The sequence below is a fragment of the Phaethon aethereus genome (assembly GCF_964289735.1).
Source record: "Phaethon aethereus genome assembly, chromosome: 2".
Taxonomy (NCBI): domain Eukaryota; kingdom Metazoa; phylum Chordata; class Aves; order Phaethontiformes; family Phaethontidae; genus Phaethon; species Phaethon aethereus.
The window spans coordinates 5,501,582-5,528,752 of record NC_138582.1 but is presented as its reverse complement, the minus strand read 5'-3'; the positions used below and the strand labels follow the sequence as shown (position 1 = coordinate 5,528,752).

The following is a 27,171-nucleotide window of genomic DNA, read 5'->3' as shown; positions in this document are numbered from 1 at the left end:
GCCTGAGTTTCTGCCAAACTCAGAGCATGAACACAATTCTGACTATGTTCGTTCTCCCCTGACGCATCAAATGCATAAACCAGGACTTTCTTCTTGTCCCCAAAACAGGTGCGGCTTTCTGAAATCTTTTTTTCCATTACTGAATTAGTTATTACGGGGGATGAAAGGGCCTCTGACAGCATTAGATACACTGCTTGAAGAAAATTCTTCCATGATCAGGGCTCTATGCCTCTAAGAAATATGACTAAGCGTTTTCTCCGGGAGTCTGTGTAGGACAAGTATCGATACTACATATAACACTTTTTGTCTAAGAGTCGACATCTTCTTCGTTTCACCTTTTTGGATGAAAAGGAGGACATAGAGTAGAAAACAACTCTATTTTTAACTTATTGGGGACTGTGTTTACAGAAGAAATGTCACAATACTGAACAACGGGGCAAAAGCGGGGACCGTAACATATGAGAAGGCTGCCTGGGCAGGCACGAGAGATGTGACCTCCTGATTTTTTTCCCCACAGGAGTCTCAATCAGAAGGTAAGAGTACATCACACTGACATCTCCCTTTTCCCTCATTAGCCTGGAGGGTCAAGCCCTTTGGCAGCTGGGCATCCAAACACTGCCACTCTGATTAAAAAATCCACATTGTCAGAAAGAGAGTCAAAGCAAGCCATCTCTTGATTATTTCTGGTGACATATTTGAATTATTCAGCTAAAAATACATTTAGCTCCCATTAAAATTCAAGTTGATGGTGTATTCCATGCTCATTAGCTCTTTGAAATATCTTCTTCCCGTGATGCGTAATTGAAAAATATGCATGGTGACTATCCCTGTGGTTAACCTTTAATTTCTTTCTTACTAAGGTTCACTTAAATATTCAGTTTTGACAGGCACATTTTATTAGCTATCTGAAGAGCTGACCTAAGCAAAGGTCCTAAGCACTATCCCAAACACTCATCCTCATCTTCATGTTTATTTTATAAGTTACCAGAGATACTGCTTATTCCACTTGGCAGCATTGTCCATATATTTTTCATTCCTGTTTTTTTGCTGTTGCTGTTTTGTGGGGAAGGATGTGGGAGAGAGTAGTTTTATCTGTGAGGTATTTTCAGTGTCTTGCCTCAGACGCAAAAAGCTCCCAGACTTGAATTTTCTAAAGAAGAATTTGAGAGAAAAATAAAAATCTCAACTGTTCTAAAAATGGGACATTTTCAGCATGTTTTCTATTTTTCTTTATGGTTTTATAAGGTTGCATTTCCTCAGGACCTGACTAAAACCGATTTGCTGCGTTCCTTGGCTCAGCCCAGGGAATGTTTCTTATGGACTAAAGAGAAAAAGTTACTTAAAATCTATTACTGCAGGCTGCACTGGCTGGCTCAAGGGACTGGCAATATGGTATTAAATGTTTTATCTAGGTTACTCATTCACATTTAGCCAGAACTGGAGTGACCAAAAGTTACCGTCTCTGATAGTTTACTAGTGGTTTACATGATAGGAAATTACAGTCTTAAACCATGCCAGAGAGATGATTCTATACCCCCACACCTAGCAGCACCTTTAGCAATAGCTGCCATAATTGTGGTGCTTTCCAAAAATTAATCTGCCTTAAAATGCACAACTGAATAATGAAGCCCTTTTCTGCAAATGCACATCTTCCAGAATGCGATCTGTTTGACAGAAAGACTTACTGAATCGATGTAGAAGGTGTTGGATCCCACAAAGGTGATAACGTCTTGCAGCTCATAGTTGTGCACCCCATTTTGGTAATCCTGGTAGGGCGTCACGGTGAGAGCGAAAGGTCCCACGCTGTGTTTGCTCCAGTTGGTCAGCTTCACCTCCAGTGGGATGGGGTCCCCCACTTTGCAGTCCACCACGATATCGCAGTCGCAAAGCTTGCCGTCAACAAGGATATCTGCAAATCAAGAAAACGATTCCACATTACGTTGGACTCCTGCTTTAGAAACCGTAACAGTACTGGTAGGAAACTTAACAAGAAAAAGTAACCTAAATGAAACCCAGGGTTCACGATGGTTACCCTTAGGAAAGAAAACCCAGCGCTGCAGTGTTGTGTAGGGTAGTGTTGCAGGGAAACTACTTGCAACAAGCAGTTTATGAAGGTCTGATATCTGTCCACAGCTGTTGAAAGAGCTATGAAAAAAAAAATAATTATGATCTACACACAGGCATCCAAAGATACCTTTTTAACCTCCTCCCTTGCACGCCAAAGCCACAGACAACTTCTCATGCTTCTCCTGCAAACCAACAGCATCAGGCGAAGGGAAATACAAACAGGAATCACCAATACAAACAGTAGCTAGGTAGATCCAGGGTTGGATGCCCACGTGCACGTGTTACAGCCAGAATAAATCCTGCTGTATGGAGGTGACCTTTTGCAGCAGGACAGACACTGCCAGAATTTGCAATGTAATACATATATTAAAGTCCAGATTATAAGGAAAAAGGGGATTTTAAAATTATACAGCAGTACTACGAGCTTGTTCACTCTTTGTGCTTTAATTCATTCTGGGATCTCTATTTTTAACTTTCGACTTTTCTTTCCCTTACTGGGATAGCAGAAAATATAAAGCTTCTAAATTGGTTACTGCTGGGACAATGACAGCCAGAGTACTGTGTCCACTAACCTTGCCCGTTTGCTTACACAGAACCAAAATGTTTCATTACCAACGCACTATGAAACTGCTAGTCCAATTCCCTGCTCTGAAAGGGTCCCCAGTTGTGCAGCATTACTGTATTTTTCAGACGAGGGTTATCTCCGATGCACTATTAATACAGGAACATTTCTATTTCACTACGGGTTCATGTTCAGAGATAAGAGAAAGCCCTGGGCACATGTAAGAAAGCATCCTCTGTGTGAACACCTATCCCCACAATCTCATATGCCCACGAGGCATTTTGATCAACCCAGCTCCTCCTCAGTCGCTTGCCTCATGACATACGGCATATTATTCCTCTGCCAACAGCATCAGATTTACATCAGTAATATCCCTTCTTCAAGAAAAGGGACATATTTTTATGCTTCAGGAGCTTTCACAGGAGAAAAAAAAAATTTACACCAAAGTGATTTTTTTTAACTTATTTTTGTTTTGTTGCCTTAAATGAAAAACTACAAAATGATGCATGTTCTCGTGACGCCCTTTAGCCTGGCAAATTGAACAAGCCTTAGTGCAGCAACTGGGGGGAAAAAAAAAATTAGTGCCAAAGAAGAAACAAGTTCAGAAAGGGATATTTATTCCAGAAGTCAGGTCAGCAGAGCTGAACTACCCAGATGAAAGGCCCTCTTGACCCAAATGCAGCAGCAAGTCCCAAATACAAGAGGCTTGGCAGAGTGAGCACAAAGAAACCCTGCAGTGCTCAAGCTGCAGCTATCCAAAACCCACGCCGGTGTCCCAGCTGGAACAGTCCCCATGCCAAGCTTCCCTTTCCAAATGAGATGCTCAGTTTTTGACGACGAGAGCACTGGTGAGGCCACACCTAGAGTGCCGTGTCCAGTTCTGGGCTCCTCAGTACAGGAGAGGCACGGGCATACTGGAGACCGTCCAACAAAGGGCCACGAAGAGGATTAAGGGACTGGGGATCCTCCGATGAGGACATGAGAGAGCTGGGACTGTTCAGCCTGGAGAAGGGAAGGCTCAGGGGCATCTTAACATAAATGCCCAAAGGGAAGGTGCAAAAAGGACAGAGCCAGACTCTTTCCAATGGCACCCAGTGACAGGACCAGAGGCAATGGGCACAGACTGAAACACAGGAGGTTCCCTCTGAACATCAGGAAACGTTTCTTTACTGTAAGCGTGACCGAGCACTGACACGGGCTCCCTGAGAGGTTGTGGGGTCTCCATCCTTGGAGACCTTCAAAAGACGTTTGGACACGGTCCTGGGCAACTGGCTCTAGGTGTCCCTGCTTGAGCAGGGGGTTGGACTAGATGATCTCCAGAGGTGCCTTCCAACCACAACCATTCTGTGATTCAGTGAAAGGAAGTTATAATCACCACTGCATTTTAGGAAAAGGCTAGAAAACCTGTTTGGCATTGGATTTCTTTTGCAATAGCACACTTTAACATTACGGGCCCTCCTGCCCAACGTGATCAAATTGCTTCTTGCAGGATTGCCCTAAGATCATGGAGGTGAAGTAGTGGTTATAACAGTATCCCATTATCTGGGATTAACTTACTTGAATTTTTCAAAACACAGAAGTGCGGGTGTGTTTATAAACTTTATGCTTCCCAGTCTCCTACCACAGAAGTGAAGTCCAGTTGCTTTTTTCAAACGAAATGCATTTATATCAATTCATGACTTCATATCAGTTTATGTTTTCAGGCTTCTCCCTGCAAGGTAAGTGCTTTCATTTAAAAAAGATATATATCTTTTTTTTCTGATTCCTCCAGCCAGCGGGTCGTACAGCTGTGGGAAGTTAGCTCCCCAGACCAGCATGAACCTTCAGAAATACTCAGTAAGGTAAGTGGATGAATCTTTATTTTTCAAGCGGCTCATCAAATTGCCTTTTAGCTTTAATATTTGATGTTCTGCTGTAGGAATTGTAAATGAACCCTTTGCCCTCTGTCTCCACCTTTGTATCTAATAATAGCTCAGAGCATCGCTTCCCAATATCTTCATGTGAAAATAGAAAATCCAAACAAAAGGGAAGCAATTAAGTTTGGCTCAACTAGATTAATCTTCTTTCGTATTCCTACAAAAAATTCAATTCATTTAAGATTGAGTTAAGACCATGTGTGAGCACACGTGCTTGTGTACATATTGAGATATTATTTCCTTCCCTCCCAGCACATCCTTCCCTCTTGCAGTACTGAAGCCAAGGATCTCAATGAGATGTCAGATGAGAAAACACACATGGCTGGCGTGCAAAATACTATGGAAAGGAGTGTTTAAAAACAGTCCCCTTTCATCAGAGAGAACAGCTTGGTTTGACAGGCAGTTTTACTCCCTTCCTGACACAGAAAACATCTCATGGACCATACGGATTTGCTTTAATATTTTCATCCACGAACAGAGGAAAAGCCATGTGTACAGGGTCCCATTTCTGCAGATTCAGCTCACTCACACAGATGGCGTATAAAAGCTGAGACTGCTCACACCACTGCTGTGAGAGTGAATCATTGTTGGCTCCAGTATACAGGAGTTCTGAATCAGAAGACACAGTCGCTAGCACAGAAAACAGTGGCGGCCGTATCTCCACCTTCCAAAGGTTCAGATACAAGATAAACAGTATTTCAGAAAATTAGAAGGAACAAGTTTAATGCAAACAGCGTGTATAAATTACATAAAAAAGGTGGAAGCATAAACTCCGGCTGTCAGGACAAAAAAAGCACAAAGACCTAGCAATCTCCTTCTAATTAAAAGTTAAATCCCTTTTAAGTACTTTAATAACCCAATAGAGTGCTGCTTCCCCCCCCCCCCCTTTCCTGCTCATTTACCTACACATCCACTGTGTTGGCACCCTTGGGTCCCAGCATTACTCTGCAATGGTTGAGAGCCACGAAAAAAGGAGAGACACAGTGTCTGCCACACACCCGTGAACAGGCACGGGATGCTCTGAGGAAGTGCAGGATATTTTGTTTCTAGAATCTTCTCTAAGTGGTTATCGCACCAATGGAGAAAATGTCTGACACGTGTTGGAAGGCAGAGGATGAGGATGATACAAGCCACTGAGCATCATAGAATCACAGATTCATTTAGGTTGGAAAAGACGCTTAAGATCATTGAAAGAAGGGGAGAGAAGGGTGATTGGGAAGCCTTGCTTTTTCACTGATGGCCTTAGCCAAGCCTTTTAAGATCTCAATGAATTCACCCTTTAGTTCGAAAAACTATTTCATGGCCAGTTGATAGGCAATGCTTATTGACACCACCATGCTGGGAGACCATTATATGAAAATAATACGTCATATTTCGTACAGCGTTTGTCTCTGAGCACCTCAAAACTCAAGAAAAGGGAATGAATGTTACTAATGGGAAGACAATCACTATTCCACAAGAAAAACATCATTTACCATCACCTGCCAGGTGCGCTTCTGTCTACATCACCCAAAGGAGCAGCTTGGAAACGAATACCAAACATTATTAACATTTTGTGTTGTTTACTCTGCTCACGTTAATGCATAGTAAGTTGTTCTTGCTACTTTGTCAAGTTTCCGTGTGAGCACTCGCAACTCACTGGCCCACCTGTACGTCAAGAGTCCTGAGTCATGGCTAATTGCATTTCCTCACCCAACTCCCTATTTGCCACTGTGAAAGTTTAATTTTGGAAAGCTGCATACAAATACATGTCTAATCTCAGTGGGAACGCACATTCCAGCAATGTTTACTCTCCTCGCTTAAGTTTGGGTTGATTTTAAAAAACAGGCTGCAGAGGAAGGCAGGGTGTTTGTGCTCATCTTTACAGCGGCGGGGGGGGAGATATTTCCATTGGATATTTGCTTTTAAATTTGATGTTGAATCCCAAACTGAAGCAGATGCATTGGTCTCTGCCATTCGCTGCAGCTGGGAACCTGGCTCAGGACGTCAAGCAAGCACCTCACAGAGGCATGGCTTTGCACAAACAAGATAACAAGACTTAAGGCGAGGTGCCCAAATGAGTAAATACATCTCACGTAAGAGGTAAAAGAGATCTTCAAGCCTGACAAAGCAAGACTTGCTCAGCTGTAGTGTGATAGTTAGGGGAATTTTAGTCAATCAACCACTTTTTATGCTGTTAGAACTGTTCCAAAATACTAGTTTACTCATCTCAGTCTGTGAACCAGGAGACAGCCATGGTCTGAGGAGGGAAGAGGAGTAGCAACAACGCTGACAACTCTAGATAACGTTCATCGGGTACTTCGATGGAGGAAAGCCAAAGACCAAGAGCCCAAGCCAAAGCCGCTGCAGTGACAGTCTCGCAGAATGATTCAGTTTTTGTGTGTTCACCAAATCTAAAGTGCTGACTAAAATGTCTGCCTAGGCCAGCTTTTCTTCTAATTGCCCTAAAAGAGCCATGAAACGGCCAGCCATCCTGCCTGGAACAACTGGTTTTTTCTTTCCTGCCCTCTTCTGCAAGAATGTTGGTTCAGGATTTGGCAAGGAAGTTAACAATGCAAAAAGAATTGGGGTTTTTTGTAATCATTCATTTAAAAATAGGTTGAACAATGTTGTCTGTTTCTGATCTTACATATTACCCAGATGGAAGAAAGACCAGAATGGAGATTAAAAAAACCTGTGCTGCGGGCAAAGTCTGTGTACACAGCAAGCTGATCCTGCCTGTCTCCAGACAAGCAAGTTCCCTGTCCCTCCTCTCACGCTGCACGTCAGGTCAGAAACAGTTCTACCAGCCTGTAATTTGGGGTTCTGTTGGCTGCTTAGAGGAGCTGACAGGTAACAGACGGTGTTCTGCTGAGACAACAGGCTCCTTGAATTTTCTTATGTATCTCCTCCAATATATGAACCTAAACACTGTTTCTGTTTCCCCTCTTCCCTCATGTTCTCCCTCATGTTCCCTTTCATTTTCTAAACCACTCATGCAATTCATTTACACAGAGATACACAGCATTGGTTACAGTCGTTTGTCCGCTCCGAGGTCCTGCAGTACTTTCAGAGCTGAATACACCCGTACAAAAGTCACTTCTAGAAGTATAAAAGCTGTGTTCCCTGGCACTCTCATCACGAAAATGCTGAACGGTTATTTACTCACACGAAAGCCTCATAGCTATTTGCATAAAATCTTCTGCATGTGGTTTGGATCTGCCTCTCACACCAAACCTGAGCATCTTAACTTGGAATAAGATCCTCGCGTTCACGCATCGTTACCCTGACACAACACCGGGCCAAATCCGTCCCCTGCGTAATTTTATTGCAGTCAATAGCAACAGAGCGCAGAAGTATACAGATGTTTGTATTGTAACGGGTTCCAATTACACCAGTATCTCACCTTGTCAACCATTGCTAGTCCTGTCCTACAAAGTGCCCTTACACTCAGAGCCTGCTGATCCAAAACCCCTATGGACCTGAAGAGCTCAGCTCCTCTTTGGGTCAAGGCCCTTGGACGGGGATGAATAAAAAATACGGGAAAAGATATGAACAAACTAGTGCAGCTTCCTGCAAGTACTAACAACCCAGAGACCATCAGCCAACATAGGGGCACGAACCTGGAAACATGAAAGTTGGCAGAGGATGGGATGACTGAACATGAATATAGGCTAGTGAAAGAGAGAATTGCTTTCACAAGACCTCTGAGCTGCCTGATTCCTGGCAGACTTCCCATTCCCAAACATTTCACAATTGAATTAAGGATGCTTTATTCGCTCCAAAAGCAATTAAAAAGAAAACCACATTTAAAATATAGTTCTTGCAACAATAAGCGGTTAGTCTTTGATAATTGTCTGTGTCTTCCTATTTAATCACTCTTTTGCAGTGGCCGGTATGCTGATGACAGATCCCGACTGGTCCGATTATTGTTCTTGCCAAATTGTTTTGAGTTGGTGTCTGTTCTTAACTCTGTGATGCCAATGGACTGAGGATGCTGCGGCATCCCTGTAGGACTCGCTTGCAAAAGGCTTTTTCAACCTTGTTCGTTTGGATTGAGTAAGCTTTCTTTCTCCAAATCAGTATAATGTTTACGTCCAGTTTTAATCTCCAAATCTATCCTTGGCAGACACAGGATCAGCGTTCAGTGTCAGTGCTACTTGATCTCGGCTGTAAACATTTAGATGTAGTACAATCTTCTTCAATTAACTCTAAATACCAGGATCACGCTAGCTGAAAAGAGAAGCGTGACCGTGTCGAGTGCTCTGGGGTTTGACTGCCTCCAACTTTTACTTGGGATCTTAAGACAGCAAACCTGAGCACACATCCTCCACAGATTTATTTAAGAAATGAGTTGTTCAGTTTAACCTCTCTGGTTTTGGTGGGAGTTATTGTATTTTGCACACGCTTTTTACGATAGACGTTTCTCCTGCCCTGTGAAATTGCTGGCACATGGATGGCACCTGCCTGTCTCATCTCTCCTCCGGCAGCCAAGATAACCTGTCATTTGGTGATTTGCCCAATTTGCTATCAAAGCGAAAATCACTTCAGAGTTTGTACTGCTTGTGTCCTGTCGAAATGTTCAAAGGCAGACCCTTAAAAGTCTAAAATTCTCAAAGCTCTCTGTTTTCCAATGAGCCTGAGCTCCTTTTCACTTATTTTAAAATATTCCATTACATAGCCCCAGCTTGCTTAACTAGTCCCAGTTCTGAAAGTGGGCCAACCCCTTTTTATCTATTCATCACAAGCAGGTTTGCAGAAGACTTCTTTTGATTATCTGCTACACAGCCAGCAGGTCAGGCTGGCGTACAGTGTATGCCCATGTTTTGAAATTTCACGATTCCAGGATTTGCATGTTATTTTACGATATTGAAAGCTTGTCTGTGGCAGGACTACTTTCAGAGCATTCTTACCCTGCCTTGTGAAAAAAAGGAAAGGAAAAAAAGGAAAAAAAAAAACCAACCCTATATTAGATTTTTAAAAAGCTAATCCATATCAGGATATATCATATAACAATATTTTTTGTATACTGGCAGCTTTGTACAAAACTGCTGCAGGTCATGAATAACAGGGCTCAACCTACATCTTACTGAAAGAAAATCACCTTATTCCTCACTGGTTGCAAACGAGACTTAAAATTTTCACCTTCTTTCTGCCATTCTGCAATGATGGATGTGAGACGAACCCCTCCCTCTGCGGAGGAGATTTTTAAAGGTCTCCTGCATCCTTTGTGAGCGTTTCTGACTTGTCGCTGAAAAGTTAATGATAAAAAAAGTCTCTAGCCCTTATGTGCAGGGTTGGGAGTCTGTCTGATCTCAAAGCAGGTTTAGTCTAGACACTACGTAGATTGGAGACCTCCAGGGAGCGTTACCTGCTCCAGAAATCAGTGATGAGGGTGGTGATTGCGGCACCTTTCCTATGGAGATAGTAGTGAGTTAGCACACGGTTGCAGAAGAAGTAATGCCCACTTAACAGCAGAGACGCAAAACTAGGCTCCGGTACTCAATTCTGTGCCTGCAAAGTCAAATACGTGGATTTCACCACAGAATCTTCTCACCTAAACTATCACTGCATATGGCAATAGGGAAGTGGAAACTGTTTCTTCTGGATTTTCTACTGTTTCAAGTGGAAACGGTATTTTCCACGTTATCTATTCAACAGGCAGACAGTGGTGCTCCGGACTCTTACATAGATAAGTGATCATACCTAACAGGTGGCTATTTTTTGAATTACTAGTTAAATTAATCCTATGTGTAGTATAATTGTCATGTTTGAGGAGTATCTGGGGCTCCTGTAGTATGAAATAAACTATGTACTGTCTGAAGCAGAAGGAACTTAAATGCAGATGAGAAGAGTGATGAGACAGCAGGTATCTCCATGCCCAGATGTATAGAGACATAAGGGCAGGATGCTTTCAGAAAGCAAAAAAAGTGGTGCTGAGTATTTAAAGAAAAATGATGGTTGCAAGACCCATTTTCCATGCTTGTCTTGAAAAAGAACCATGAAATATTGCACCGGATGTCCAGGCTGTAAGAATTTTTGTATCCTTGTAGAGCAGCCAAAGCCTGGTACAAGATAATATATAACCCCCTGTTAACAGGCAGGTAGATGATTTACCACATTTCAGCAACTGTGTAAACATGAGCACGAGGACACTGAGCCTCACAGGTCTCCTTTAGCCCAACCAGGACTGAAACGCAATGAGCTGAGCTAAATGAGAGATATTAAACAACTCCAGGTACAAATGCCGTGTTGCAGCATTTTATGTACAGGGAAGGTGCGACGTGTGGTTACTGCACTACATGTGGCTAATGTCTACAGACCAGAGTTGCTCAAAAGCAGAGGTGCACACTAAAATGGGACATATTCTCAAAGAAGTTTCTTTGAATTTCAGTCACAGCATATTTCCGTCTAATGACTCTAAATTGTTTTAATTACCAGTGAATTCAGTTAAATTTTTACTACTTCCTCTACGTACAGTTAGTTCATTCTGCCACGTTTGCATTAAGACATGAGACAGTAATCCAGGTAGATGGGACTTGGAAACTATCAAGTCCTACTATGCTGCTACAGCTTCTTAATTCTGATCGCATCCTTCTTCTACATCATCATCTGTTTCAAAAGCCAATTTGAATCCACATACCATGAACTGCACTAATAGATATACGTAGATGGAAGTTTTCAGTCATCCTCTGTGACACAAATCCATATTTTTCCTTGTTAGGTAGGATGTGAACACACAAATAACAATCAAACTTACTGAAAACAAGAAATCTTTAAGCTTAGAGTCATCAAGACAAACAGTTTAGGCCTTTCTCTTTGAGATTCTTCTGTTAATAATTTACTACTTGCTAAAACTGAACAGGCTCAAAACCGAGCTCCTGAATTTTTCATTAAGTCATTTCCTTTCCATACCTGTCTTAATTTCGGAAATAAAATCAGACTCTTTCCTGCCAATCTCGGCTTTCTCTTTGACTTGATCTCCTCTCATGACTCACACCTCCAGTCTGTGACTAAATCCTGATGCTACTTTCTACAAAACTTCTTCGAATTTGACCTTTTTGCTCTGCCTACATTGTTAAACCCTCGTCTGAGATCTAATTGGATTAGAAACTTTAACAATTAAAATCTCTTCATCTCTGCTTTTGACACCTCCAAATTAGTGCCCTTCTAATCCACTGAAGACCTTGCTTCAAAGGTTGTCCTGTAGGACTATAACCTAGTTATGTCCGCATGGCACTTTGCATAGACATCGTTCTCAGCTGGTCTACTTTCCAGCTACAGCAGTAGAGCTCAGCCTAGGCTGAATCCCCACATCCTGACCCGACTTTCCCCATGTAAACTGAAAGCTGTTGTTGAGGTCACGCAGTAAAATACTCGTAAAAACCTGCTATTTGATTGATTGCTACAGAGGTGGCAAGTTGTGCTCATTGCTACCTGTGGGCTGCAACTTGCGTGCAAAACCACTTCTCTCCTATTACTCTGTTATACTATTTTCCCTATTCCTTTTCCCTGCTAATCTTTTTTTTTTAATACCTGTAGCATATATACTTCTATAGTATATATATAAAATACATATATATATATACACACACACATATGTGTATGTATATATATATATAATACTAGACTATAAGCTCTTGGGGACAACAAGTACTCATGTTCCTAAGAGCTTAGCAGAATGGTTTGTATGGTACCTAGAACTATGCAGACCTATTTCCCTGGGATGTCCAGCCAGCACTGCTAGAGAATGAGAAACAACAAAAGAAATAACCTTAAATAAATTAAAATATCTATACCTGTGTATCTCGAATTTCAAGGCTAGCTATCTGGTGAGGCAAGGAAGTGAGCACAGTTTTCCAAATGGGGACACTGAGAGGCTTTAGGAAGGAGTTAACCTGTCCTGTAAAGAGCAGTCAGGAATTTTCACTGAGCAGAAATGAATGCACAAGCTACCAAATAGAATTGAGAGGGGAAGGTGATTTCCAGAAGAGAGAGAAAAACATCTTAATTGTAAGCTTTCAAAATCGCTGTGCTGGCTCATCAAGGTACCAACTTCTTATGGGAATAAGTCTTACACTAAACTGAACGTAAAACCTGAGGATTTATAGGACGTGCAGGAAGGGAGAGAGAAGATAAAAGAAAACCCAACCATAAGGAAAAGTAAATAAAAATAAAAGCCATGCTATTTAAAGGAGAACTCGTTGATAAAAGAGTTAAAGAGCCTAGAAATCCTTTCTTCCTCATCACTGCGTTTTGAAGGAGTGGAGACTTCAGATATCATTACGGTGAGGTTCAGAGGGGATGAAAACTTAGTGTTTAAATAAAACTACAAATTAAATATTGGGGGGAAGAGAAGAAAAGAAACATTGTGTTCAGCTAGAGAGAGTAAAAAAATTAAAACCTCTCTGTACCTGCGGCTGCGAGCCATGCCTTGAGCTTCACCCGTCAAGCGCGGCAAAGCATTCCTGCAAACCCCTCTCCTTTTAATTGGCCCTTCAGGGGGTAAAACCGCTCCCCACCCAAACCCTGCAACCACGCTCCACCCGCCGGCAAAGCCAGCGATGAGCAGGTGTCAAATCTGTCCTTTTATCTTCGGCTTTTAAAAGACAGGTACAATTACGTGCAGATCAGCGTAGTGCGGTGGCTGATGAGGTCCCTTTTCTAAGAATTATTTGCACAAGGCTCTGTGCACAGAGTGGCCAGATGAGCTCATCTACAGAGACAGTACCGTGTCTGCTCCACCTTCTAGGGACCCACAGTCGCATGAGCGGAGGAGAGAAATGATTAACTCCTCACCCTCCATGGCAGGCAAAGCAACACTGCATCGTCTGACAAGCTCGCTCTGGTGCAATCTTTCAACGGTTTATGAATTTTGAGATTACATGAGTATGCTTGATAAACGTCAGTGGAATGCCTAAGAACTGAAGAGAGGCTTTAAAGCATAGCAAGTTGTCAAAGTTGACAAAACCGGAGCTAAAAGTCTTCAAAATTCGATGTACGGAAAAACTTTATGGCTTCCTTAGTTGTACCTCTGAGGCCGTGTATCATTCTGTGGATTTACATGTGAAGTGATACTGACTGTACCTTGTTCCCTCCTGCAAAACACAAGCAAAAAATCCTCCCAAACCCCATCACCTCTGTACCTGCCGGGACCAGATTTTTAACTTTATAAAAATCCATGGATTTACATTACCTAGGGATTTGGCAAAAGGTATTTCATGGAGTTTTTATTCGGTGGTGCAGAAAAACAGAGTTGGTTTTGGTTTTTTTAATTAAAAAAAAAAAAGGGGGAGAAAAATAGCATTTACTGAGGGTGCATGTTAAGGGGTCCTGGCTGCCACCCCACTCCCAGAAGCAGCTCTGCCAAAGCAACAGCCCTGGGTGGACAGTATTAAAAAATATCTCCTGATGCCATCTACACCCTTACTGCTGTTTGGATGGGTATAGCCTCCAAACTGCGGCCATGCCCCTTACTCCTAACTTACCATCCTTACAGCCAAACCAAGAGAGTTTTTATATGTATCCTCGTTATAGGAGGATGAGGAGGAAGAGAGGAGAGGAGAGAGGATCACTTTGTCCTGATCTTTTCTAACCTCCTAAAAAAGTAAAATGTTTTAGTGCAAGGGAATTTTTTTCCTGAAATTTTTAGGTCTCTAGCAAGAGTTTGGGTTATGTTTTTCCATAAATATTTTTGAAGCAAGAGAGTGAAGAAAAGCTTATGAGTTGGTTGGAAAGTATATAAAGCAAACAGTGACATATAATGGAAACTGTTCCCAAGAGCATATATGATTCCAGCAAGTACAGGGCATTGGGAGTTAACGACTCTATTATGTCGTCTGTCTTTTCCAGCATTAATTTGTGAAAAAGTCTATCTTTTACACACTTGCAATCCAAACAAAAGAACAAATTAAAAGAACTAAGCACACAAACTATGCTGGGCAATAGAGCGTCACAGCCAAACGCTGCCAGTAATCTATATTCACATTGTATTACATGAACTGACCCAGAATTAACTATGGCTGCCCTCTCCTGGAAAACTCTCTAAAACAAATGAAGTTCTCTCTTACCCATTTCCATTAATGGCATTAGCATGCTTAGTGGCAAGACCACAGGAGAACACGACAAGTGGGTAAACAGCTACGAGGAAGCAGCAACAAGCGACAATAGAACTGAACTTTTTTTCCATAGAGGTCCTGAACAGATATTATAGTCCCCTTTGTAAACCAGGGTATTCAGCTGAGCTCACTTGGAGAATACAAACTATGTGGTTCCTGGCTTAAAGTTTCAGAATGGATGTCAAATGTCAGGATGGGAATAAGAAGAAAACAACTTGCAGTCACTTCCTAGAAGATCTTCACATTAGAGACCTGACCGTGAGCTTTCTGAAAATTCAGTTGAGAATTTTAATTCCCTTGAGGTTCACTGGTCAAGCACTTGCAACATGAGCCTGTGTGCTCCAAGAGGGGACGCCAAGAGAGGACAGGGCATGGAGGAGATAGCCACTTGCATTACATGCACAGAGAGAAGCAGAGGGCATCCAGCCTGACCTGGCATAGATGATTCAAAGAGACGCTTTCAAGGAAGGGAAAAGGTCCGTCCAATCTTGATAGATGTTAGTATGAGTCAACAAAATGTTGTCAGACATTATATGTCTGACATATACATTATATACATTATATACATATACATTATACACAACAAATAGTGTCAGATGTTATTGCTGGAATACAATATCAGTGCAGGTGGCTTCAGCCTCCTGCCCATAGCTATATAATCACCTATTAGTATACCATTCATGGCCTTTTTCTCCAAAGAGATTTCTTTCTTGAGCCCACTCAGCCAGAATCTCTTAAAATCCTTTCTTCAGAAATGACAGACGTCATAAGATAGTAATTTGGGAAGATCACTGGCCAAATCCCAGTTATTACTTCTCCCATAGAGGTTCCTGAGCCATATCTAGTGGTAAAAGTACATAGTTACACGCTAATAGGGTAGAAGCAGGATGAGATTTCATGAGATTTAGATACCAAATTGGTCAATAGAGTATCCCTGATCAAAACAAAAGAAACAATAATCAGAGGTGAAAAATTACTCACCTTCATGAGAGGTGTGACTTTGAAAGACTTCTAAAAATACCATCAATGTTAAACATCTATCAAAGCAGGATAATCTGTTTAAAGTGAAGCATCTCACTCAAAACTATAAAAAGCATTCCAAATCTAGAAAGCTAACTTCGAGTGTTTTCAGTAGTATATATCTACAGATGTAGAACTTTGTTATCTTTTCTTCCCTGTTTTCCTCTCTCTCTAGATCATTCCTGATCATTTCTTAATGTCTCTTGCACTTGCCTCTGACAGCAACCACAGTGTACCAGGCACTGTACGAAAACAGGCAAAGTCTCTGTCCTTAAATAATCACTTTGTCACGTAGTGACCAGTGAAATCTCCATGTGCAAAGAGCCCTTTCAGATGCCACATTCAATTTGCCTCAGTGAAAAGTAGCTGTAATAGAAAGCAGATTCTCCACAAGGAGTTTGGTAGCTGTTGAAGTGACATGCAGATGTTGAGCACACTCAACTCCAAACATTTGACCTTCCACTATAAAAAGAACTCACTCCCTGTCTTAAAAACACTGAGCCAAGGTCTTTGTTACCACAAAATGCAATGAAGTTAACATTACTTTCAGATTTCTTACACAAGTACAGAAGCAACAAACCCGCAAAAACAAAACAGTGAAAAATTACAGAAAAATACTTCTGTAAGGCCTTAGACACGGTCCCCCACAACAGCCTTCTCTCTAAATTGGAGAGATAGGGATTTGATGGGTGGACAGTTCGGTGGATGAGGAATTGCTTGGATGGTCGCACCCAGAGGGTAGTGGTCAATGGCTCAATGTCAGGATGGAGATCGGTGATGAGTGGTGTCCCTCAGGGGTCCCTATTGAGACCAGTACTGTTTAACATCTTCATCAATGACACGATGACATAGACAGTGGGATCAAGTGAATCCTCAGCAAGTTTGCAGACCACACCAAGCTGAGTGGTGCAGTTGACATGCCTGAGGAACAGGATGCCATCCAGAGGGACCTGGACAAGCTCAAGGAATGGGCCCATGTGAACCTCCTGAGGTTCAACAAGGCCAATTGCACCTGGGTCAGGGCAACCCCCGGTATCAGTACAGGCTGGGGAATGACGGGATGGAGAGCAACTCTGCAGAGAAGGACTTGGGAGTGCTGGTGGATGAAAAGCTGGACATGAGCTGGCAATGTGCGCTCACAGCCCAGAAGGCCAACAGTGTCCTGGGCTGCACCCAAAGCAGTGTGACACACCTGCAGTGCTGCGTCCAGCTCTGGAACCCTTAGCACAGCGGGTCCAGAGGAGGCCACAAAAATGGTCAGAGGGATGGAACACCTCTCCTATAAGGACAGGCTGAGAGAATTGGGGTTGTTCAGCCTGGAGAAGAGAAGGTTCCAGGAGACCTTCTTGCAGCCTGCCAGTACTTAAATGAGGGGTTTCTAAGAAAGATGGGGACAGACTTTTTAGCAGAGTCTGTAGTGATAGGAAAAGGGGCAATGATTTTAAACTGAGAGGGTCGATTCAGACTAGATCTAAGGAAGAAATTTTTCACAATGAGGGTGTTGAAACACTGGCCCAGGTTGCCCAGAGAGGTGGTTGATGTCCCATCCCTGGAAACATCCCAGGTCAGGTTGGACGGGGCTCTGAGCAACCTGATCTAGCTGAAGATGTCCCTGCTCACTGCAGGGGAGTTGCACTAGATGACCTTTAAAGGTCCCTTCCAATCCAAAGATTCTATGATTATATGAATTGTCCTTGATGGGAAAAATCAATTCCAGTTTTCTTTAATGGCATAAATCATACAAAACCAAACCATAGCATCCATACTCTTGTTTTCCCAATTTTATTTGTAGCTAGGTCTCATTTCTACATCCCAGAGCACGGCAGCCTCAAGTAAAACATGCTTTGTAAGAGCAAAGGTCCATTTGCTCTGACACTTTTCTTTGAGATCTAATTTGAATTAATATTACTATCTTCTCTCTAAAAGGTAGGATAAAAAACTAATTGTTAACTATTTGAAAATCAGGCAAGCTTGAGGTACTCTTACTTAATTTGAGTCTTTGTCTAAGAAAAGAAGCCAGTATCTGTCTCAGTGTGGCAACACTTGTTATTAACAACAATCTGAAAATCAGCTTCTCAAAGGAGGACACTAGTTGGAATTGAATATTCTCTCACATCAAAGAACAACTACCAGTAAAGACCAACAGGAGATCTACTGGCACTTACAAGTTTTATTTTTTTTTTAACATCTCAAAGTCATTCAGCAGAATGGACTGCTGTCTTTACCATCCCAAAGCACCTCATTAAATAAGTGAGTTAATCAAGTATATTCTGCTACTAAGAAAACATGATTAAGTAAGAATGAGGAAAAAAATTAACAGAGCAGTCAACCTTTTCCCAACATAGGAACATGCCTGTGGTTCATAAAATGTAAGCTGTAGTTTGGTTAATAAAATATAAACTGTAGTTATGTCTTCTGTGAGCAAACAGTATTTAACTAGGTCAAAAATTTATGAGGATACTTTCTGAGAGGGATGCAAGGGAGTAAATTCTAATAAGTTTTTTTCCTGCCTACGTTTTGGTGGTCTAGAAAGGAAGGGCCTTCCAGCTTTATGACATGTAAGATAACTGCAATTAATACAGAATCACAGAATAGTTTGGATTGGAAGGGACCTTTAAAGGTCATCTAGTCCAACCCCCCTGCCATGAGCAGGGACATCTTCAACTACATCAGGTTGCTCAGAGCCCCGTCCAACCTGACCTGGAATGTTGACAGGGATGGGGCATCTTATCAGCTCTCTGGGCAACCTGGGCCAGGGTTTCAGCACCCTCATTGTGAAAAATTTCTTCCTTAGATCTAGTCTAAATCAAATCTCTTTTTGTTTAAAACCGATACCCCTTGCCCTGTCGCTACAGGCCCTGCTAAAACGTTTTTCCCCTGACTTCTGCAATGTTTCTGTATAGCTTTGGCATTTGGGCCTCTTGCATTTATTTTACATTCGGTATTCGGACGTTGCTGAACTCATGATATGTATAATTATCCATGTATATATCCACTAGGATATTTATATCTATTTATATCTATTTAAATCTGTATCTATTTATAGAGAAACACATATAATCACTCACTCCAGGTATCAGGCTGATAGTTAAGATAGCTAATTGATTACCTATTATTTACTAGTAGCTATCTACACATACAGCACATCATACACTTTTTAGCATGTCATCTTCCTTTGCCCATTGACCCACGCATTTGAGAGTCACTGTAGCATTTCAGATCTTGGGCATTTTCATATATGCCTTATCCATCCCTGTCCACAGCTCACTAAGTATAGAACTTTCTTCCAAATTATATCTGTCCAGAAGGACTCCATCCTGTGCCAGTAACAGCTTTTCTATGCCTAGAAGTATGAGGCCTAGTTATATCTAGAATATTTCTAGTTGACACCGATATGGAAAAAAGGTTATGTTTGCTCAGTTAGCCTTTCACCTTCAAATGCAGTATTTCACGCACCTATGTATTTTGTGCATCGTGAATCCATGGAATCACAACAAACCCAACAATAAATCTAAATATTTGAAAGATATCACGGCAAAATGACTTTGGAAAATCCATCTGACATCAGCACGAGGTTCATTTTCTTGCAGCCCACAGAAACATTTACACAAATCTTTGTTCTGTAATCTGATTTGCCTGTTAATAACACTGAGCAACAATTTACCTTACCTAGCCTTATCATCCTATCAAAACAGTCCTAAATCCTGTATGAGAATATGCATTGTGTTGGACTGGGGACTATAATCTTCTCTTGGATCATTTGCAAGCACAGCTCTTTATTGCTTGGCCATAGTGTGAATTGCCATCAAAGCCCGCAAACACCATTACCCTGACTGCCCACTCACCAAGCCCTGGGTAGAATAAAAATACGACAGAGGCTTTATTGAGAGCCCTGGAAAACCACCTGCCATCTTTGGCTCTGGCAGCTCAGCAATTGTGTTGGGCAGTCACAATGGCCTTTCTGTTGAGATTTCCAAGGGAGAACAATACAGCGGTTAATTAATAAAATAGCTCAAGTTTGTCTGCAGGTTGTTTATACTGATGAGCAGAGCTGGTATTATGATCATTGCTTTTCAAGTTACCGTAGCACCGTGCAGAAAGAGACCTGTAGCAAAGAAGATAATGGTGATTATATGAGTCCTAATAGTTCCGAAATGGTTATTCTTCAAAAAGATTGCTCGAGTTAGGGAGAGTAAAAAATTCCTAAATATTTGTGTACTTGTCTGCTTGGTTTCTCTTATATTTTTCTCCTTTATCTTCACTACATAATTGTCACAGGTCTGTTAAACTGGCAGCACCCACACAGATGCCCCAGAAACGGTTCCCTACTTAAAGCTGATATCACCTGCCTAGCATATCAAAAATCAGTGACCACTACACCTTGGAGAGTTAACGGGCTTAAGTAAAAGAGCTTAACCAAAGTGGCTAAATAGCCTGGCTTTATTTCCTGGACCATCGTTCTGGTCATATTACACTTTCTTTGGATACTGTCCCTGACCTCCTATTCTCCACTGCAAAAAAAGTCACAGCTGCTACTTCTGATGGTCCTTAGAGCTGTGCCCCCATCTCCATCCATGATCAAGGCCTTGTTCTTCTTCACACTCTGCTCTGCCATCAAGGTTGGTCTGAAATGCCCTTTCCTCTTCAGCCTTCTCTTAGACTGCTAATTATACATGTGATGGCCTCTCCAAAGGAGATCACCAGGTAGCAGTGCAACCTTACTTCCCACAGCACTTCCAGCACAATGCTTTTGGGGACACTACTAGAAGACAATGGCTTGGGAGGTGACCAGAAGAAATAACCACTATTTCTTCTGGCCATTGCATACACTTTCATAGCAGAGTTTTCCCAGACCACCTCTCCCCACACCTGTAGTTCGAGCATTTTGCTTACTTGTTGCACCTGTGTCAACTTCACTGGGGCTGCAGAGATCTCTGCTGTACGCACATACAGTGATGACATCACAGGTGCTCAGATCCCACCACATCCAGGTGCTACAGCATTACACTTTCATCATCATAATCCAAGTTCCCAGTGAGAATCAAACTCAGCAGTTCAGAAAGGCACGCCTCTCAAATTAACTATCAAAATTCACTTTTATCGTATTATCGATGCCACCATAGCCATTCAAGAAAGAGATCTTTTATTTCATATTCTGCATTTTTGTTTGTCTCAAAAATGATATTAGCAATGAAAACAACTAGTCTTACTAGTTCTTTGGGTAGCAAGGCAGAGAACAGTCATAGTACTTCTCTCCCAGCAGGCAGAGATGAAGAAAAATCAAATCTCTGGTGGTTTCTTGGCTCTACTGGCATCTACAGATGTGTCTTGCAGCACAGCCTTCTCAGGTAATCCTATATTCAAATACAGCATACTTTCTTCTCCATAAATTCTTTCCAGTCCCACTGAAGGAGCTGGATAAAGCAAAGGAATGGAAATAGCCAAAATTTAGGAAGAGAGAGGTAATCTCCAAGAGTAAGTCCACGATTGCTTCATGTGTAGTAATTCTTCTAACTTACCCAGTCTAGTTTCAACTTCAAAATAATGAGATTTTCACCATAGCCTGTAGGAAATACCTCCACAGTTCAATACGTCTTACTGTCAAGGCTCCTTAAGCCTCAGTCTAAATGTTCCTATCTTCATTTTATTCCATTACTCTTAATCATAGCCTATATTCTAGCCTTGAAATAATTCCACTCCCACATGAGGTTGGTATTCTTCTAATATTTCCAGCCTCCATTACCCTCTGGCATAGAAAGAAATTAGAAAAATATACTAGAACAAATTAAAATTGTCAGAAAAACCAATGAAAGCCAGATAATTTAAAAACAAATACAATTAGAGCAGTTGAAAATGGAGAAGACCTATTAGATTACTGAATGCGCCCCTTAAATACAGGATGTCTTAAATTAATCCGATATTAAATGTGATCTAAGCTAAAAGGTCAAGAAGAACCTTGCATATCTTCAATTTAGAATGTCTTGGCCTTTATACAATATGTCTCAAAATGCTCATACAGCAGCACCTGAAGGTGTGTTCATTTTTATTTCTCAAAAATCGAGTTAGTTTATTTTTTTTAAGAAAATGATGCACTTTGTCTTACAGTAAACTTATCCCCAACACGAAGACCTTGGACAGGACTTAACTAAAATTATCTGTCAAGCCCGTGCCTTCTTCAAACAGTGCAAAAGGAAATCCTTGCTGTGCCTGTCTGCAGTCAGGTAGAACTGCTGCATCCAACCGCATTTGGGCTGCAGTTTCAACAAATGCACATGGGAATGCAGTACTGGAAGAATATTTGATTGCGTTTGTTTACCAACAGTGTCGATGCCAAGCAGCTTTGCCTGGCACAAAAAGATGAAATTTGATTTTTAATAATACCACAACTCTGATAGGAACTGTGTTACAAGAAATACCATTTCAGGATATCAGAAGACAGATGGTCTAAATGAAACCGCAATACATCAAAATCTCAAATCTGCAAGTCTTGTGGAAGTTATTTTAAAGGGAACATAAACTTAAATGCATATTCCAAAAGTCAGACCATGTAGCACGACTATGATCACCAGCAGCCCCACTTCAGTTAGGTTTTCTTTTAGTTTTCTTAGCGACTATACCTGAATTAGCTCAAGAAGTCATTTCATTTTTCCAACAGAGGACCCTCTCTTCCTCAAGGAAGAACAGTAAAGTTGTTCCCAAACTTTTATATCAATAAACTGCAGTTAATCTAACAGGCGTCAGTCTGGTACAGTCTGCATTTGCTTTTAAGCCTTTGGCTTAAGGACTGAAGAGTTGCTTTGAAAATATCAGACGTCTCAGCCTAGAATGAAGTCCGCTTCTTTGAACGGTCTTGATTCACAAATCTAGATTCAAGAAAGCTTTTTCATGTAACAAAGCTCTTTATTGTTGGGTCAATTAAAAATAGATTCAAGAGCAAATAAGGTACCTTAGCGACTTAAGCAAAGCAGGAAAAACCACAGTCATTGCTAACCACCAGGGGAAAACCAAAGAGTCTTTTTGCTAAATTACTTTGCTTTATTTTATTACCAGCCTCCTCAGTCTTGTTATATGAGAGACAATTGCTGACATATATAAATAATTTTAGTGAGGATGCTCTCATTTTGCTCACAAGGCACAGAGGAAGCAAGGCTGAGTTCAGGTCTTCTCATTTGCCTTGTTCCTGGAAAACTTGAGGCATGATGAGCTTCTAGTGCCAAGCTGGACCTTATGTCCTCCCTTTTGTATAAGCAGCACATAAAAAGATATTTCAGTTTCATTTCTAAACACTCAAAATGTGTAACGTAATGACTTCACCTGTCCTGAAAGATTAGAGGGCATCCCACATCTAACCACAATACAGTATCTACAGTCTAGAGAAAATATCATTATGCTTTGCTTTGTGTTTCTTCAGCTCGTGGTTTAATATGGTCATTGCTCTGGCATTTTGGGTTTAAGACACCATTGAATAGCAAGCACTTGAATAACAAGACTGTTTTTTAAAGAAAAACTAGTATCTACAGAAACAATTATGACAGCTTTTACCTGGAGACTGCAATGAGAGAGATCTGATCGATAGATTCTGAATAAAGAAAAATCCTTTTAGTCATGATGATAAAAGCCTACAGTATCCAGAAGGATAGATTCTTTTTTTCAAGGTATGCCCGACAGTCTGTAGCTGGAAGCATATGCCCTGAACACCAAGTTCAGATGCTCACCAATCTTTGGAAATCAAAGGGATCAATTCAGGTTTCCTGAATGGTAATGCAGGGCCAATTATTTTTGCAACCAACCCTTAAAACAGGTCTGACTGGCATAATTTTGATAGCAATTCCAACTCTTTTGATTCTGACTTTGCAAACAGCGTCCTGAGTCACGGGCTGTGTTTAAGAAGCTGCATTCACTGTTGCCACACACAGCAGGAAAACATCCCAATTTTTTGTCGCTATGTGTTAAGTGATTACTATCTTCATATCAAGGTGAGAGCTTAAAAGTCTCAAATATGTGCATGATCTTACAGACTCTGAGGAGAATCTAATTGGCAAACACAGCTGGGAATGGCAAAGAGACCACAAAACACTGGGAAGAATCCAGCCACAAGTGCGCTTTATCACAATATATTTTAGAATATTGCAAGTACTTATCTTCTCTGCTGGACAGCCAGGTTGAACCCGGTTTTGTATTTTTTTAATTATTTATGTGAATTCTATCCAGAGAAATTAAAAAAAAAGCCCCGCTAATACACAGAAGCCTATATATCCTATATATCGCAGTGGTTTCTGTCTGTGAGAAGTAGCATGTGTCTTGAATTTGTTCCTAACCTTTCTTAAGAGAGAAAGATGACTGAACCACATTGCCAACAGACCAAAGCAGAACCGTGCTGCTGATACGTGTCCCTTCCTGGGGCGGCGTGCCACAGCTTTCCCCGTTATTATATTGTGTACACAGCCCCAGCAGGCTGGGATTGCGGAAAACGGAGACGAGAGCAACATTCCCCATCACCGGCTGGACAAAGAGAAGGGTACTTTTGCTTCGGTGTCGCTTTGTACCGTTAACCACCAGACCACAAGGACCGACAGGAGAGAAGCAGAAGGTTTGGGACGTTTTCTTCTCTTTTTGCCTGTTTTCCAGAGGATGGCTACCTTTTCATCATCCCCCTTAGCAAAATAACTAGCTGTGTTCTGCCTGTCTGTGGCTGAGGCCTCAGGGTCATTTTCAGATGTTACATGAAGGCACTTATGCTAAGTAGCTCAGCAGATGAAGGATTTAATAACTAGTATGAACAGGGTGTCTAACTATCCCTCCAGACTTAGAAGGCCAGCCTTTGGTTTTTTACCATCATAGCAGAAAAGTATAATCTAGTAGAATTATTATTATTATTATTATTATTATTATTATTATTACTACTAAACACTGCTACTAACATAGAACTAAGCTACCTTCTTCTCCTGACTAACCCATGCCTTCCTCTTCTCCAGCATTTTATTCGCCAACACATAAATACCACCACATGCTTCATGGTCCTGTTTTAAGTGATACTTTTGATTTCTAGCTCTTTGTTCTAAGGATTAAATTCCTTTTTAGCCCTGTAGAGCTGAAAGCTGAGTAACAGTCACAAGCCAAGCTGCGCAGGATCTAACCGTCATGCAACAGCGAGAGCTCGAGGAAACATCATGCTGCAAAAAAGGTGCCCTTTTTCCCCAAAAAGGCCTGGCCATAGTGTTGCTATGGGTTTTACATGGAAGACATGAATTGAAGATGCTAATCAGCTGCAATTGTTTTCAAGAATCTACAATTAAAATCACAATTTTCAAGGGAAACATGGAGTTGAGGGATGGTGGAAGATCTTCAGCCAACCTCAGCTTTGACCTGGATAAAGCAAGCTCCACCCTCCCTCCTAACCATTTTGTAATGATGCTTGCAAGGTACAGAGGAGTACTTAATCCTGCCCCAGCAGCCATGTGCCGAAATGGCCCGGGACCCGCACAGCAGTGGCCAAAGCGCGAGCAGATCACAGCCCCTCGGATGCCCTGTGGGTTTCTCTCTGGGTAAGCATCCCGTTCCTATCTCCAGACAAACGTTCCGTTCCTATCCGTTAAACAAATGCTGGAAGGGAGGTGCTCTTAACACAAATAGCAGGACAAGGAGAATATCCCCTCGCCAATGTTAGATAAAGGGCAGTTTTACCATTTCTCCCATCACTTCTGGCATTTGCCATGAACATTAATCCTGTCAGCGGAATATCCTCACTGTTGGTGCTCTCAAATGCTGATCACCCTGTTGTTCATCTTGAGTAATAAAAATGAAAGCAAGCAGCACTCCAAATGTATCCAGCAATCCTATCTTGCTCACAAATCCCTCTAAATTAACATCTCATCTACAGTGCAATGATCTATAAATTTACAGCCCTCAAGCAGCGAAATAAGGCACCACTTAGAACATTTGGTAAAGTTATTTTGCATCAAAATAACTCTACATTTGAAAAACGTGTTTTCAATCCCCAGGTAAGCTTTAAATATCTGCCCCCAAAACCCACCTAAGTAAGTCTTCAACTTTTTTAGCGGATCCTCACCTATACAGAAGTATTTTAGCGCCGGTTTGCTATTTGCAAAATGAGACCACGATGAGATACAACCGAGAGGTTTTTCCACACCGTGGCATATTTAAAGATGAGGGGGGAAAAGTCCCATTATTTTACTTCCCCAGTAAAGCTTTTTTGCACTTTCTCTTGAAATACCACTATTCCCAACCCCCTGGTGTGCTTCAAGAGCCGCAGGGAGAAACTCGGGTTGCACAAGCGCGGGCTGTACAACTCAATTACCAAGATCTGAAGTAAACTCACGTCCTCGGACAGCTTCTCTGAGGTTTCGCCATCAATGCTGCCTGATCTAATTAGGAAACACTCAGCATCTTTGTGACAATTACTAAGGAAAATAATTATGACGTGGCCACTGTCTTCCTTCAGATGAAAAAGCAGCAGAAAATGACAGGAAACAGAAGTCAGACGGGAGTTAATAAAACTGCCTTCGGCAAGAGAGGAGAGAAAGGCCAATTCCAGGAGAAGGTAGAATTTTCTCGACTGGAAAACGAGGAAAAAGTAGCGCACTGCAAGCTAAAGACTAACAGGAAAAGAGTCTGTTTAGTCATAAATGAGCCATAGGCTATTACAAAGCACAGCTTACGCTGGCAGACAGCTGCCTATTATAGTTTATTATAGGAAAAGAGCCTTTAACGGCTGCCACGGTACGGTTTGTGGCTGCCCTACTGCCACACGTTTGCCCTCAAGAGACACCAAGTGACAATGCATTAACAATCCTACACCTATTAATGTTACGAATTAATTTTCTTTCAACACAGGAACCAATTTAAATCACTGAAAATGCTTTGAAGTTCCCATCGGAGTTAGTCCGCTGGTTACAACAGGGAACTGGAAAGCAAAACTCTCTTAATTGCAGCCCCAACCTTAATCACTGATTTGCTGCAAGAATTTAATCATGCAACTTAACTGCCCTGCCTCAGTTTACTGATGTGTATAATATTAACAAGCAGCTCCAGAGTAATCAAAATATGGCAGGCACTTTACAAAACAATGAAGGCGATCGGGATGGCACTTACGCAACGCAGAGGCACGAGTCTTAATTAATGTTTATAAAGTGCCTGAAGAACTTGAGAGAGCTGGCGCCGAGGGAGCACAAAGTATCATTACATTTATTTTGCAAAGGGGTATGAATATGTGATTATAATTTTATTACCCACGCAGATTTGTACGGAGGGTTTGAGCACAAAAGAAATTAAACTTTTTGACACTTTCTCTGCAGCGCAGGTTTATTATCGGAGCAGTGTATCAAATGTAAGGGATTCAATAACTCGCTCTTAAGATCAACTATGAAATCATACCTAAATCTTCACTGTCTTCAAGCAATGTATAAGCAAAAAAATGCGTGTGACAAAAAGTGGTTTAAAAGTTAGGATTGTGATGTGAATGTTATAGCATCGCACAACCCGAGTACTT

The 27,171-nt window shown here is 41.5% G+C and overlaps 1 protein-coding gene across 1 annotated transcript in view; it reads right to left on the bottom strand.

The window, feature by feature from the left end:
• Positions 1-27,171, bottom strand: part of TRAPPC9 (trafficking protein particle complex subunit 9) — a gene marked incomplete at both ends in the record, with an annotated part of 523,602 nt that overhangs the window by 5,803 nt on the left and 490,628 nt on the right. Inside the window, one exon of the mRNA XM_081996827.1 lies at positions 1,686-1,909. Within this exon, the coding sequence (XP_081852953.1) occupies positions 1,686-1,909 (224 nt within the window). The remainder of the gene's footprint in view (positions 1-1,685; positions 1,910-27,171) is intronic.